Raw genomic sequence first — 17,306 nt, 5'->3', positions numbered from 1 at the left:
ATCAAAGTCCATGCGTGGTGTCAGTATCATATGTTATTTATCTCTGATGGTAAAAAATAGGATTAATTGATATCTGGAGACACGTTAGTCAAAGACGATACCTTCTACTCATCCCCACACTCATCATATTGGAGAATTGATTATGTTTTAATATTTGGAACAGACCGTAGCAAAGTACAAGACTGCCATATTGGAGCAATGGGCCTCTCAGATCACTGCCCACTCTGACCTATAGAAGGACGCTTAAACCCGAGTATACTTAACAACAACAGGATAGAACCGTTTGCAAGAGAAATCCAAGAATACTTGGAGTTTAATGACAACGGTGAGGTTTCTCTGGCCATACTCTGGCACACATGCAAGGCAGTAATGAGAGGGACGGTGATCAAGATCCTCCAGACCTAGAATCTGGACTTAAGGAATCAATTGACCCAAAGGTTAGAATAGAAATAAAAAAAGAAAAGAAACCAGATCGAAGAGCTGTTCTCTCAGGAGATCCAAAAGAACAAAAATACTACGAATTGGGCAGCAAATATTCAACACTATTGGTATACAAGCTACAAGGAGGATAATGCAGTATAAAAGATAAGGCACCCAACAAGCAAATTCAAGAAATCAAAGACTGTTTTAAAGCATATTATGAACATTTATATTCACAACCTCAAGTCTGTACTGATGAGAAAATGGAGTCACTTCTTAAATCCTTAAATCTACCAAAACTCACCGAAGAAGAAAATAAATGATTAGCTTTCACAAATTTCAAAAGAGGAAATTTACTCCACTATCTCAACACTCAAAGCTAATGAATCTCCAGTTCAGTTCAGAGGGGAAACTGAAGGAAGTATTGACACCTATTCTATAAAAAACTCTCTTTCAACTGGGCCCTGACAAAAGGAGAAACCCCTGCATCTTGGAAAGAAGCGATTCTATCAGTTATACCTCAGGGAAGTAAGGACAAATTACTGACCAATTAGTGTTCTTCATTTGGATTATAAATGATTCACTTCAATTATCACAAAGAGAGTTGAATAATCAATATGGATCAAACACGTCAGACACATGACAATATTAGAAGATCTCTACAAATCATCAGACATATAAATCAAAACAAAGTTAGTTTAGACTCTGTCATTTGAAATTTCTGTTCAACTTTAATCAAATAATTATGAATACATTAAAAGCTCTTTATAACTCCCACTGTACTTGTACGTTTATTCATCCCAAAAGACACACACTTATAACCCCTTCCTCAAAAACACACCTTTTTAAATCAGACCATCAAACTTTCAGACTTCACGCCTATTTGGGGGAATACTGATTTCAAACGATATGGGATTCAAACACTGGATGGATAATGGGCTAAAAAAAATTGACTTGTAAGAAGAAGGGACTATGAGGTCATTCCAACAATTAGTTGATAAGTATAACCTTCCAAGGAAACATTTCTTTAAGTACTTACAAATAAGGAGCTTTGTGCACTCTCAAATTAAAACCCTTACTGTCATTTACATGGCAGGGGTCAACTGTCTAACTTTTACAATATACTTTTAGCCGGTTTAAAAGAGAATTCCCACTCCTGTCTGTCTGCATGGAAGAAGGATCTTCAGCTAGATATCACTCTAGAGGAATGGGACAAGGCGTGTCTTCTGGCTCAAACCCAAACCAGAAATACCAGATGCATATTTAGGACTTCCATTACTGCATCATTTTAATCCCAGTATATCAGATATTTGCATCAAATGTAATGAAAAGGTTGGTACTTTGTTCCATTGTATGTGGGAGTGTAGCGAGCTCTGGATATTCTGGAGGGACATTGTTGTGTTGATTTCTAAACTGGCAGAATCTGTTGTCCCAGTTGATGCAAAATAGTGTTTATTGCATATTTATCCCAAAGATGTCCTCATAAATGCAAGGAAACATAGACTTATTAACTTGTGTCTGTTACAAGCTAAACGTGTAACAGCTTTAAAATGGAAGGACATTCAGAGACGTCATTCTAGTCAATGGATTGAGGAAATGTATGGACAGGGATGAAGCCAAGAATACAATATAAAACTTTACAATTACCTAAGGAGAAAGGTGGATTATCTCTCCCCTGCTTGAGAAATGACTATCATTTCAGCTCAAATTGGGCCATTAGTCGGATGGTGCACTCCAAACTATAGATTGAAATGGAAAGAAATATAAATGGCCATGGGAAAGGGACTTCCAGTTAAGGTTCTTCATTGACTAGTCACCTCTCAGACCCCACCAACCCTTGGATAATTGGCTCTTTGACAGCATGGCATGAAATAACCAAGAAATATCCATTGAGGAGGAGAACCGAATTGTTTAAATGGTTCGCATATGATCCAGATTTTGTGCCGAGTTACTACGACACAAGGACAGAGAATGGACTTACAGCATAATAACACACTGCACACTCTTAGATCCAAACTAAGTTATGAGCTTCCAGGACCTGAAAGAAAAATGTGGCCTACAAAATCAAGATCACTTCAGATACTTGAACTTAAGGATTTAATGAACAAGAAATTCCAAAGGGATATTACTGTCAAGGGGGACGAGATTCTTCTCATTTTTCAAGGGGCCTACAAGAATACCACCCTCCAAAAGATAATATCCAAACTATACTCAGCTCTTCAAAATCTTAAACGTGATCATACTTTGGATATTAAGGAAAGATGGGAAGCAGAGGGGGGCTCACAATCTCACAGGAGGACTGGGACAGGATCTGCAGACAGCAGTGGTTTCTTTGGTTCTCCAGCACAAACGACCAACTATTCACTATAACAGCAAACCATTTTCACATTTTCTGGAGCTGTCCCTCTGTGGTTCCATTCTGGAAAGAGGTTCTTGGGTCCTGGAGGCTGTTTTTAAAGTTTAAAGTCATGTATCTGTGTGACCTGGATGGTCTTCAGTACACTAAGCAGGACAAATACCTTTTGAGTGTATTGTTAGTGGGGTGTAAAAAAGCTCTGACCAGAAAATGGCTTAAAAAAGACAAACCAACAATAAACGAGTGGATCAATATCATTTACAATATATATGTTATGGAGAGAATTACATTCAAATTAAGGAACCAAATTGTTATTTTTGAAGAGAACTGGTCTTTTCTTCTTCTTTAAATTGTAATGTTATTGCCTTTTTCACATCATGGCCAGGGGACTACAGATGAAAACTAGCCTTCTGGCTAATTCTGGGCTTTTTTAACCATGTGTAATCATGTGTTCTATGAAATTGCACTGTCCCATTTTAAATAAACTAACAATAATAATAATGATAGATCGCAAAGATAAGGTCAAACCCTTTTAATAAGATGTTTTTTATTTTATTTATCAAGCAGCATCTTTATATATATTTTTTTGTATATATGATGAGCTGTTGTGACTCTACTGACACAAATCTTCCCCTTGTCTTTGTCTTTTTTTGTCATGTTGTTCGTTTGGTGCCCAGTTGGCACATAAGTGTATGTAATAAAAATAAAACGAATAAAAAGTACATACAAACGAAAAATGACTGGACAGATGCAGCTCCCCCTTGTGGCAAATCAAAATACAACACTTGGTCTATTGAGGCAGTATTTTCAAGTCACTCATGTGAAATATTAACCATTTTTCACAGAAAGGATAAAACAGATTGGAATGGAAATTCACCGAGATCAATTCCTGATGAGTGCTTGTTTATTTTTATTTTTTTTAATTTATTTTTTACTGACTATACATATGAAGACATAAGAAGTCAGTTGTTTGTTTTAATATTAGTTTGTGAAGCCACAGACATTCTCAAAATCATTTCTGTTGCCTTTTCTCCATGTTAGTCGTTGGCTGACACTGAAGCACTGACAATAACTCTTTGTAATGATGATGCATTCAGGTGCTCTAACTCACTCAACTATTTGTGTTCATTACTAACAAAACACATATCCTGCCCTGTGTCAATAATACAGAAACTACAGACAAAGCTGTCAGTAGGTGCTAATTTGAGATTTGTCTTTATCATCTTTTTCATCTTTGTTTTTGGAATTTGTCTTGCCATCAACTCTTAAAAATGTCATAAGGTTGTCAATTTCTTAAATTAAGTTTCTTTATTTACACAAGACTCTTTTTGTCCTTTGTTCAAGCTCATTTGATAAAGTCTACAATAACAGTTTTCTTCTTAAAAGCTGAGATATAAGAAAGAGAGAGGTTGTGTGTGTGTGTGTGTGTGTGTGTGTTGCAGTACCTGTTAATCTCCAGTTCTCTCTGTCTCAGAAGCCCCTCTTTAACCTTCACCAGAGAATTAACAGGAAGACCACTTGTCATCAGCATCTGCTAACACAAACATACACATATTCATATGACATATACCGTGATGACATCACTGTCTCTGTCTCTTATTCTCACTGTGATTTGGCACAACTCTGATCCTCTGTTCACTCACACATAACTGAGTGAAACATGTCATCATCTCCATAACCACAACCATCTTCATCACCACCATTACTACCATCTTCATCACCACCATTACTACCATCATCACCACCACCACCATTACTACCATCATCATCACCACCACCACTACTACCATCATCACCACCACTACTACCATCATCATCACCACCACCACTACTACCATCATCATCACCACTACCATCATCATCACCACCACCACTACTACCATCATCACCACCACTACTACCATCATCATAACCACTACTACCATCATCACCACCACCACCATTCCTACCATCATCATCATCATCATCACCACCACCACCACCACTACCATCAACACCACTACCACTACTACCATCATCATCATCATCACCACCACCACTACTACCATCATCACCACCACTACTACCATCATCATAACCACTACTACCATCATCACCACCACCACCATTCCTACCATCATCATCATCATCACCACCACCACCACCACTACCATCAACACCACTACCACTACTACCATCATCATCATCATCACCACCACCACTACTACCATCATCATCATCACTACCACCACTACCATTACCATCATCATCATCACTACCACCACTACCATTACCATCATCATCATCATCACCACCACCACCACAACCACCATCATCATCATCACCACTACTACCATCATCACCACTATTACAACCATCATCACCACCACTATAACTACCACCATCATCATCACCACCACTATTACGACCACCACTATAACTACCATCATCGTCATCACCACCACCACCACCATCATCATCACTACTACAACCATCATCACCACTATTACTACTACCATCATCATCATCACCACCACCACTATTACTACCACCACCATCATCGTCATCACCACCACCATCATCACCACTATTACTACCACCATCATCATCACCACCACTATAACTACCATCATCATCACCACCACTATAACTACCATCATCATCATCATCACCACTATTACTACTACCATCATCATCACCACCACCACTATTACTACCACCACCACCACCACCATCATCATCACTACTACAACCATCATCACCACTATTACTACCACCATCATCATCACCACCACCACCACCACCATCATCATCTCCATAACCACAACCATCATCATCACCACCACTACTACTATCATCATCACCACTACTACAACCATCATCACCACCATCATCATCATCACCACCACCACTACTACTATCATCATCACCACTACTACAACCATCATCACCACCACTATAACTACCATCATCACCACCACCACTACTACCATCATCACCACTATTACTACCACCATCATCATCACCACCACTATTACGACCACCACCACCACCATCACTACTACAACCATCATCACCACTATTACTACCACCATCATCATCACCACCACTATAACTACCATCATCGTCATCACCACCACCATTACTACCACCATCATCATCACCACCACTATTACTACCACCACCACCACTATAACTACCATCATCATCATCACCACCACCACTACTACCATCATCACCACTATTACTACTACCATCATCATCACCACCACTATTACGACCACCACCACCACCATCACTACTACAACCATCATCACCACTATTACTACCACCACCACTATTACTACCACCACCACCACTATAACTACCATCATCATCATCACCACCACCACTACTACCATCATCACCACTATTACTACTACCATCATCGTCATCACCACCACTATTACTACCACCATCATCATCACCACCACTATAACTACCATCATCGTCATCACCACCACCATTACTACCACCATCATCATCACCACCACTATTACTACCACCACCACCACTATTACTACCATCATCACCACCACTACCATCATCACCACCACTACTACCATCATCACTACTATTACCATCATCATCATCATCTTCACCACCACTATTACTACTACCATCATCATCACCACCACTATTACCATAATCATCATCATAACCAACGTCATCTTCACTACCACTATTACTACCATCATCATCATCACCACCACCACCACCACCACCATCATCATAACCAACATCATCTTCACCACCACTATTACTACCATCACCACCACTACTACCATCATCACCACTATTACCATCATCATCACCATAACCAACATCATCTTCACCACCACTATTACTACCATCATCACCACTATCATCATATATATATATATATATATATATATATATATACAGTATATATACATACATACACACATATATATATATATAGTCTGTTTACTATACTGCATATAATTTCACTGCAGTGCAGACATCAAATGTAGAAACAGACAAATAGTGTTGTTCATTAAAATGTTTGTGTTTGATATCATTAAACAGGAAACAAAGAAACCTGTTAATTATAATATAATTCATTTGGATCTGATCTTTCTTATTCTTTCCTCCATACTTATTGTTAATGTATGTCTGTGTACTGTTACCTGGTTAAGCCCTGGTTCCTGCTGAAGTCCCTGTTGCCATGACGAAAGCCCGTCTCCACTACAGCCCTGTGTTCCTCTGGCTCTGATTGGACACAGTTCACTCCCTCTCTCTGCTCTGGGTCTGTACTCCATCTGCTCCGTCAGCCACATCTGTGTGCGCAGAGCAGGTTGAATGGGCGAGCTTCTGTCAGTGGGAGGAGCCACAGGTGAGTCTGGTTGCTTTGATAAGCTTAAGCCGTACACTTGCCCCCCACTCTGACCCTGTTTATCCTCAGCTGATGCGCTGAAGCTCATATCCAGACTGCTGTGTCTCACTGGGGAGGACAGAGCTGAGGAGAGGGACAAACTGCTGGACCTAGTGCTGCGGTTGTAGCGACAGCAGGGGGCAGCACCTGGTGAGCGCTGCAGCAGGCTGTGGCAGTGCAGTGGGGAACACAGAGGTAAATACAGGTCCACGTTAGAGCCAAGAGGCTCCTTTTTGTAGCCATGTAACACACCTCTGTCCAGAGAGCCTTGTGAATCTGGATTATACCGACAGCCTGATGTCTTTGCAGAGCTGCTCTCAGTCCCAGAGGACAACTTGGTGAGAGAGGAGCACCTGCGGATGGGCTGATGGTCCCTCATATTTAGACAGCCTGGTGCACACAGGTGAGACGAAGGTGGGACAAGATGTAGGGAAGACCTGCTCCACTGAGCTGTGCTGCTGGGTGAGGAAGCTGTTCTGATACTGGTGCTGGGTGAGGAAGACGAGGGGACGACGTCATCGCCCAGGCTGAAGTGGTGCTGAGTCAGTGCCTGGAAAGACAGAGGTGTGGTACTGGAACTGGAGTCATCTGCAGGAACATCGTCATCAAAACATCATCATCTACATCATCATCATCATCATCATCATCAACAGCCTTCATAAAGTGATCATTGGTTATATGACATGTTGACTCTGCTGTGTGTGGACCCACGGAGCCATCATCACTGGAACCAGACTGTGACTGAGTCCTTGTTTAGACTTAATTGGATTTTTAAGCATATCCAGATTGTATCTAGCTTGATTTTTTTGGCAATCTGAAAAAACTTGACAGGTGTCTTGCTACGGGCACAGGTAAGTGCAGTGCCAAGTTTGACATTATTTGGATAAGATATCGTTAAATATATCGGTAAAAGAAGCGCACATTGCCTTTCGCCACTTTACTGTTACCAATTTCATGAGGAAGACCAGACTAGACAATGTCAGTATGGACACACACAGATTGGATCTGATCACTCGCAATATATAACGTGATCAGTTGGTCAGGAAGATCAGCTGAACAGTGACCTGAACAGTGAACTGATCTGAACAGTGAACTGAACAGTGACCTGAACAGTGAACTGAACAGTTACCTGAACAGTGACCTGAACAGTGACCTGAACAGTGACAGTGAACTGAACAGTGAACAGTGACCTGAACAGTGAACAGTGACCTGAACAGTGACCTGAACAGTGACCTGAACAGTGAACAGTGAACTGAACAGTGAACTGAACAGTGAACAGTGACCTGAACAGTGACCTGAACAGTGACCTGAACAGTGACCTGAACAGTGAACTGAACAGTGAACAGTGAACTGAACAGTGAACTGAACAGTGAACTGATCTGAACAGTGAACTGAACAGTGAACAGTGAACTGAACAGTGAACAGTGAACTGAACAGTGAACAGTGAACTGAACAGTGAACAGAACAGTGAACAGAACAGTGAACTGAACAGTGAACAGTGAACTGAACCTGAGCTGTGTTCTCCTCTCTGCAGTTGTCAGTGTGTGACCTCACTCATCACTCCTCATGTGGGATTGAACTCATCAGTGTCTGTGGAGAAGAACTAGAATAAAGTCTTCTTGTTAGACATCATGACCTGTTACCTTCTACACTGTCAGAACAGTAGGTGCCAATGCCAGTGTCTCCACTGTCAGACACTGTGCTGTGACGACGTCCACCACAGAAGCTGCTGCTGCTGGGGCCCGTGTGGTTACTGTGCCACGCTGAGTCAGGACCAGGGAGCCATGCTGGAGAGCCTAAACACCACCACAAACACGGGACAGTTACACCACATACTGGACTCATCAGGTCACCATGACAACAACATTTATGTCTGTTGGTGTTACCATCAGTCACAGGAGCTGAGAGTTGATTTTTTAAATGGAAAAATGTTTAATCTGTGCGGTTACTGATCTGTATGAAATGACAGAGTCTGGTTTGTAAACGCTCTCGTTGCTGGGGTGACAGTAGCTCAGTGGTAGAATGAGTTGTCTTTCAAATGAAAGGTTTTGGGTTTGATTCCCAGCTCCACTAATCTACATTACAATGTGTTCTTGGGTAAGAGACTTAAGCCCATGTTGCTCCTGACGGCTGAATGAAAGATTAGTGATAGAAAATGTGTTGCATGAAAGTGAGTGTGAAAGGCAAAACGGTGGTGTCAATCAGCTGTGAGTGGTCTACACTGGATCAATACAAACATTTACCATTACGCTAACGCTGATAAAACAGCTGCCACACACACAGTGTATGTTATGTGTCATTAAGATTAATTCACATACAGTTAGGCCCAGAAATATTTGGACAGTGACACAAGTTTTGTTATTTTAGCTGTTTACGAAAACATATTCAGGATACAATTATATAATCATGGGCTTAAAGTGCAGACTCTCAGCTGTAATTTGAGAGTATTCACAACCAGATTGGAGCAATGGTTTTGGAATTACAGCTCTTTAATACGTAGCCGCCTCTTTTTCAAGGCTGCACGGGCTATTCCGTCGTTAACCTGTCATCAATTAAGCAGTTAAAGGTCTGGAGTTGATTCAGGTGTGGTGTTTGCATTTGGAAGCTGTTGCTGTGAACACACAACATGTGGTCAAAGGAGCTCTCAATGGAGGTGAAACAGACCATCCTGAGGCTGGAAAAAAAGAAGAAATCCATCAGAGAGATAGCAGAAATGTTAGAAGTGGCCAAATCATCTGTTTGGTACATTCTGAGAAAAAAAAGAGTGCACTGGTGAGCTTGGGAACTCAAAAAGGCCTGGACGTCCACGGAAGACAACAGCGGTGGATGATCGCAGAATCCTTTCCATGGTGAAGAAAAACCCCTTCATAACATCCACTCAAGTGAAGAACACTCTCCAGGAAGGAGGTGTATCAGTATCTAAGTCGACCACAAAGAGAAGACTTCATGAGAGTGAATACAAAGGATTCACCACAAGGTGCAAACCATTAATCAGCCTCAAACATAGAAAGGCCAGAATTGACTTTGCCAAAAAACACCTGAAGAAGCCAGCCCAGTTCTGGAACAGCATTCTTTGGACAGATGAGACTAAGATCAACCTGTACCAGAATGATGGGAAGATGAAAGTTTGGAGAAGAATTGGAACAGCTCATGATCCAAAGCACACCACATCTTCTGTAGAACATGGTGGAGGCAGTGATGGCATGAGCAATGTGTTTATTGATGATGTGACAAAAGACAGAAGCAGCCGGATGAATTGTGAAGTGTAAAGGGATATACTTTGTGCTCACATTCAGCCAAATGCAGCAAAGTTGATCGGACGGGGCTTCACAGTACAGATGGACAATGACCTTAACCTAACCACAATCTTAGTCGACATCTAAAGATTAACCGGTTCCTCAGAAACGAGGTTTTGCCTCATTTGGACCAGGATTTGGATTACTGGTCTTAATGTCCTAAAGAGACACACACACGATCACACTCACCCGTTCTACTCGAGTCGTATCCGTCTTCACAGTCTCCTCTGGGCCACATTGTTGATGAGGACGAGCTGGATGTCCCAGCAGGACACACACACACACACACACAGAGTCCGTGAAGCGAACCAATGCTGGTTTCCACCCACAGTGCCCACGCGCGGCCGAATCCACGTCGAGTGTGGAGCTCAAGTCATGACGTCGGAAAGGATCGGGATCGGTGCGAGAAGCGTCTTTAGTGTCCGCGAATAACGGAAACCGTAATTTTGACTTCTACGTCACGAACCGGACGTGGTCGGAGTGACTGAGCAACAGTGACTCCTCCTCTTCCGCTGCTCAGCACAGCGCAAGGACCAGTAAATGTTTCGGGGTGTCTATTCCTGCCATTACGGTGAAGGGTAGAGAACGCAGCCCGACGCACGAGCCCGGCACCGAGTGTGTTCGTGTAACTACATCTATAGCATTTATTTATTTTTTTCAGTTTAAACCCGTTTACAGTCATTTAATCTCTGGTTTAAATGAGGGTACAGATGTGAATCATGGCTGGATTGGACAGGGATTAAGTTTGTTGTGTGTGTGTGTGTGGCGCCAGTGAAGGACTCACTGCACAGTAAAGATGTTGTGGAAATACAGATTCTGAGATTGTTCTTAGAATATTAAACCTTTATTACAAATGGAGTAAAACAATAAAACAAATAAAAGCCATTTCAACATAGACACGTTCACTGTGTCTGACACATGTCTTCTGGTTTTGGAGACTGAGGCCACCACTCCTCCTTTTTGGCTGCACCAACATCTGCATCTGCAACACAACAGAAAGGTTTCAATCCTCCACTTACGAACATCTCTTAGAAAGGATTTCTTTTCTAGTAGGTGTCATGGCTTTAAATCCGTCTCTACATGACGCACAAATGTGCTCATGAACTCATGAGGTCATGAACATTAAAAAGTGGGTCCCCACACAAAGTGTCTGGATTAGACTGGGATTAAGTTTTGTTTTGCTCAGCAGCCATGTTGTTGTGTTTTTAGTGACAGGACAGTGTGACAGTATGAACTCTGAAACTGAGGAAACTCACATCAGTAATCTGACGATTACACCTGTGATGTTTGTGTGAAAATGACAGCTGTGACTTATTTACACACCCACATTCATCCCCGGGTGAAAAGCATGGACAAACAGATATTACTGGAGTTGACAACTGTTGAGTAAAATAAGGATTTGTTCCATATATGAAAGATGTGTTCCATATTAAAGCGATAACACTTCAAATCAGTGCAGAAAAATGTTTAGAACTCATAAGCCTGAACAAACAATGTTCATTGTGCAGATTGACTGTATTATTTATGCTTGGTGTATTTCTGTTGTCAGCAGGGTCACAGCTACTCTCAGAAACACGTCCAAAAGCCCCACAATCCTCAGCACCTTTTCAACCGTTTGAATTCAGAGAAACTTCATGGAAGAGGTGAACAACTCATTTGACTGAGAGGCCTACTGTGTGTATCATCAATCATGAGCCTCCATGTTTTTAATTAGATCTTCTACACCAGAGGTCACTAACAGGCGGACCGCGGTCCGAGTCCAGACCCAGGCGCCGTCCTATATGGACCTGGACCTACAGTCAATAAATTATTTAAGTATTTGAAATTTTGACGGGGCGCAGCTTCTCTAGACGAGTTAAGCCATCCCACGTGATGCCATTAAAGCCAATCAAATGTCTGTATTCCGTGAACATTGCCACCCTGAATACGGACAGATGAAGGAGGTGAGAGACGAGTGAGCCAGAGAAAAATAACAAAACATGGCACTTTCTAAGACGAGAAAAGTGGACAGTGAAAGCTTTCACCCCTGAATGGACAGACTCATTCATGTTCATTCTTCCCTCTGGAAGCACAAAACCAGTCCGTCTCATATGCTCAGAGACTGGGAAACTGAGAGAAAACACTAAGTTTTTGTCCAAACATAACCACTCAAGTCTGAACTGAGGTCACAGAAAATAAGCACTAAAATAAATTAAAAACAAATAAAGAGCGAAGAAAATAATTCATATCTTCAGTATTAGATATCTGTATAATTGTATAAAAGTGACAATGTTTTTGAATTGTTCTTTCTACATTTGATCTGACGGTCAGTTGTTGATACAACTACTAGGCTACTTCAGTATATAAGCCCACCACTAAATCATCACGCAAGTTAGACATCATGACGTTCCGGACCGTTGCTTGAGGAAATTTTCTCTAACTGGACCTTTTAGAATTTTAGTTGAATACCCCTGTTCTACACAGTGAAGCACTTTCTCCTGTTTCAATGATGATGCTGCTTTGCAAAGCCACGGTAGTGAAGTGGTTCTTTGAGTGAAAATACTGGTGGAAACCCATCACCCATGCTAGTGTTAGTAGAGTCTAGTGAAGATATTGCAGCAGTTACCCTTCTCTACATCTGGAGGATCTGGACCTTGGGTAGCCTCTGGTAAAACAAACATCTCGAGTCTTTGCGGTGTTAAGAAGCTCTTAAAGGAACATGACAGACAAGCTACACCTTAGTGACGGTGGACTTTGAAGATGATCTACCTGGAATGGTGCCAAGGCTGGAGTTATCAAAGAACGGTTTGGGACAGGATGTGGACAGCAGCTCCGAGCTCCCACACACGTCAAAGAATCTGCTTTTAGGGGAGTCGGGCAGAGTGACATTTGGAGATTCCATCGCTCTCCTGGAAGACTCCAGTATCTTCTTGGGAGTGACCACAAACTTCTTGGGAGAGCTGAGGAAAGTGGAGGACTCTGAGGTGACTGGGAGGCACCTCTTGGTGGGAGTGCAGGGTGATGAAGGCCTGTCCACTTCCACTTTACTCTTCACCTTCAGCTTGATGGCTCTGCTCTTCCACTTCCCGATTTCTGTATGCAGAGTGGAAACCAAGCTGTGGAGACATGAACATAGAGGTCAAGTAGGATGCAAGACTAAAATAAATACAGCACAGAGCATTCACTCATAGAGCAGTTCTTACCTTTCCAACTCCGTTATCTTCAACTTAAGCTGTTTCACTTCCTCCTCCAGTTTGGCCTTGTCCTGCAGAAAACTGCTCCTGATCACCAAACCTCTAGGGTTGGTCAGTTTAGTGTGAAGGTCCTCACCCTTCAGGACTGAGTACAACACAACACATCATTATAGTTACCTTAACCTGAACCAACCCTCCATTTTTACAGGTGACAAATCCACTGAAAACAACATGACTAATGGATGTGAGGAACACTTCTATTTCCACTAACTAAAGGAGTAAAAGACCAACAGTGACATTAGATGAGGCTCTGGGATTAAATGCAATATGCACTCAAACAGAAATACAATACAAATACAAAGCTATAACTAATATTTGTTTTATAACACACACCATCACTAAATGGTGTGTGAGCAAAAAGGTCCTCAGAAGTGAGGTTATTCCTCATTAGGACCAGGTTTTGGTCTCCATGAGGACTACTGGTACTGGAAAGGTCAGTGTTTATGACCGAAAAGGTCCTAAAGTGGTAATAAATACAAGAACACACACACACACAACTTACATGACCCCTCCCCCTGCTGTTGTGATCTCAAGATCTCCTTCAGCTTTCTCAGTGAATCTTCCTTTCCTTTCAACACTGTGTTCATTCTGTGGATCCTGAGCAGAGAGAAGCTTTGGTCAAACACTATCTCGCTATAATCAACACAAACAAGGCAAAGAACTACACAACACACACCAGGGTGTTTCAGAAGGCAGGTTCAACAAACTCTGAGTTAAACCTTAACTCTAGGTTGACCAACTCTGAGTTGTGGGTTTCAGAACAGCTGATCAGCATTAGTTCAGGTGACTCTGAGTTAAGCGTGTGCATTGGGAATAAAAAAGCCATCATTAATGGAGCTCTGATAATATGAGCCCAAAGAGCACAGCCTTGAAGTTAAAGTGTTTCCAGCTGCATCAGCAATATTCACATCATCATGATGTGATCTATGATAGGAACATTTCACAACCTGTCTACAGTGATGATGAGCCTACAGTTACACATGGTCAGTGTTGGTGTGAACTATGGGGGAGCCAGCCCTCTCACCCCCCTTAATGACACATGTGCTCCCCTGGAAACATGATTTGTGCGATTTTGAAGGTGTGTCTAAAATACTGGCAAAATATTGTTTTGAGGACATGAGACGCAGTGTCAGACAGGTGAATGCGCATGGACTGTATGAATGAGAACATGAGCTCAGTGTCAGACAGGTGAATGCGCATGGACTGTATGAATGAGGACATGAGACGCAGTGTCAGACAGGTGAATGCACATGGACTGTATGAATGAGGACATGAGACGCAGTGTCAGACAGGTGAATGCGCATCGACTGTATGAATGAGGACATGAGACGCAGTGTCAGACAGGTGAATGCGCATGGACTGTATGAATGAGGACATGAGACGCAGTGTCAGACAGGTGAATGCGCATGGACTGTATGAATGAGGACACGAGACGCAGTGTCAGACATGTGAATGCACATGGACTGTATGAATGAGGACATGAGCTCAGTGTCAGACAGGTGAATGCGCATGGACTGTATGAATGAGGACATGAGACGCAGTGTCAGACAGGTGAATGCGCATCGACTGTATGAATGAGGACATGAGACGCAGTGTCAGACAGGTGAATGCGCATGGACTGTATGAATGAGGACATGAGACGCAGTGTCAGACAGGTGAATGCGCATGGACTGTATGAATGAGGACACGAGACGCAGTGTCAGACATGTGAATGCACATGGACTGTATGAATGAGGACATGAGCTCAGTGTCAGACAGGTGAATGCGCATGGACTGTATGAATGAGGACATGAGACGCAGTGTCAGACAGGTGAATGCGCATGGACTGTATGAATGAGGACATGAGACGCAGTGTCAGACAGGTGAATGCGCATGGACTGTATGAATGAGGACATGAGACGCAGTGTCAGACAGGTGAATGCGCATGGACTGTATGAATGAGGACATGAGACGCAGTGTCAGACAGGTGAATGCGCATGGACTGTATGAATGAGGACACGAGACGCAGTGTCAGACAGGTGAATGCGCATGGACTGTATGAATGAGGACACGAGACGCAGTGTCAGACAGGTGAATGCGCATGGACTGTATGAATGAGGACACGAGACGCAGTGTCAGACAGGTGAATGCGCATGGACTGTATGAATGAGGACATGAGACGCAGTGTCAGACAGGTGAATGCGCATGGACTGTATGAATGAGGACATGAGACGCAGTGTCAGACAGGTGAATGCGCATGGACTGTATGAATGAGGACATGAGACGCAGTGTCAGACAGGTGAATGCGCATGGACTGTATGAATGAGGACATGAGCTCAGTGTCAGACAGGTGAATGCGCATGGACTGTATGAATGAGGACATGAGACGCAGTGTCAGACAGGTGAATGCGCATGGACTGTATGAATGAGGACATGAGACGCAGTGTCAGACAGGTGAATGCGCATGGACTGTATGAATGAGGACATGAGACGCAGTGTCAGACAGGTGAATGCGCATGGACTGTATGAATGAGGACACGAGACGCAGTGTCAGACAGGTGAATGCGCATGGACTGTATGAATGAGGACACGAGACGCAGTGTCAGACAGGTGAATGCGCATGGACTGTATGAATGAGGACACGAGACGCAGTGTCAGACAGGTGAATGCGCATGGACTGTATGAATGAGGACACGAGACGCAGTGTCAGACAGGTGAATGCGCATGGACTGTATGAATGAGGACATGAGACGCAGTGTCAGACAGGTGAATGCGCATGGACTGTATGAATGAGGACATGAGACGCAGTGTCAGACAGGTGAATGCGCATGGACTGTATGAATGAGGACACGAGACGCAGTGTCAGACAGGTGAATGCGCATGGACTGTATGAATGAGGACATGAGCTCAGTGTCAGACAGGTGAATGCGCATGGACTGTATGAATGAGGACATGAGACGCAGTGTCAGACAGGTGAATGCGCATGGACTGTATGAATGAGGACATGAGACGCAGTGTCAGACAGGTGAATGCGCATGGACTGTATGAATGAGGACATGAGACGCAGTGTCAGACAGGTGAATGCGCATGGACTGTATGAATGAGGACATGAGACGCAGTGTCAGACAGGTGAATGCGCATGGACTGTATGAATGAGGACATGAGACGCAGCGAGCAGCTTAGGTTCCCAGAGTATGTTGCCGGGGTAACTGACTCAGAGTGAAGCTGAACTGGCTTTGTGAAACTGAAAAACCAGAGTTTCCCTCATGTCAGGGTTAACTAACTCCGAGTTTTCCCTAAACCTGCTTTCTGAAACGGGCCCCCAGGCCTGATAGCTACAGTCAATAACTGAGACAGAAAACACTAGAGCAACAAAACAAAGGAGCCTTACTCTTGTTGGTGTTTATCAGATGCTGAACTCAACTCCACCTCCATTTGAAACATTTTAGTCTGCAGTTTTTCCAGCTCTGCAGCACTGGGTGATGTTTTTTTCTGACGTGAAAAGGACAAAAAAATACAGTCAAAGAACCAAAATCTAATGAATGTCAAATGATGTCACCAAGCCTGCTCAACCATAACAAAGAGCACTTCAGTCCTGAATAATGGAT

The 17,306-nt window shown here is 42.8% G+C and overlaps 2 protein-coding genes across 14 annotated transcripts in view; both read right to left on the bottom strand.

Annotated features, from left to right (window-relative positions):
- cep85l (centrosomal protein 85, like) overlaps positions 1-10,959 on the bottom strand; it is a 17,415-nt gene extending 6,456 nt beyond the window's left edge. For 3 of the 7 annotated variants that reach the window (XM_058614037.1, XM_058614039.1, XM_058614041.1), the window contains exons 1-4: positions 10,676-10,959; positions 8,834-8,986; positions 6,946-7,778; positions 4,222-4,310 (exon numbers count right to left, since the gene is read on the bottom strand). In XM_058614037.1, coding sequence (XP_058470020.1) covers positions 4,222-4,310; positions 6,946-7,778; positions 8,834-8,986; positions 10,676-10,724 — 1,124 coding nt within the window. In that variant the 5' untranslated portion in view covers positions 10,725-10,959. The other 4 variants (XM_058614040.1, XM_058614043.1, XM_058614042.1 and 1 more) reach the window with 4 other exon arrangements.
- Positions 10,960-11,314: 355 nt separating this feature from the next.
- The window catches only part of cenpe (centromere protein E), a 31,744-nt gene continuing 25,752 nt past the window's right edge, over positions 11,315-17,306 (bottom strand). For 6 of the 7 annotated variants that reach the window (XM_058613563.1, XM_058613566.1, XM_058613567.1 and 3 more), the window contains 6 exons: positions 17,090-17,190; positions 14,222-14,316; positions 13,669-13,804; positions 13,235-13,581; positions 13,092-13,130; positions 11,315-11,468 (listed from right to left, as the gene is read on the bottom strand). In XM_058613563.1, the coding sequence (XP_058469546.1) occupies positions 11,389-11,468; positions 13,092-13,130; positions 13,235-13,581; positions 13,669-13,804; positions 14,222-14,316; positions 17,090-17,190 (798 nt within the window). In that variant the 3' untranslated portion in view covers positions 11,315-11,388. The remainder of the gene's footprint in view (positions 11,469-13,091; positions 13,131-13,234; positions 13,582-13,668; positions 13,805-14,221; positions 14,317-17,089; positions 17,191-17,306) is intronic. The other variant, XM_058613568.1, reaches the window with a different exon arrangement.

This window comes from Solea solea, chromosome 17, assembly GCF_958295425.1.
Source record: "Solea solea chromosome 17, fSolSol10.1, whole genome shotgun sequence".
Taxonomy (NCBI): Eukaryota; Metazoa; Chordata; class Actinopteri; order Pleuronectiformes; family Soleidae; genus Solea; species Solea solea.
This window is presented reverse-complemented; position numbering and strand designations above follow the sequence as displayed.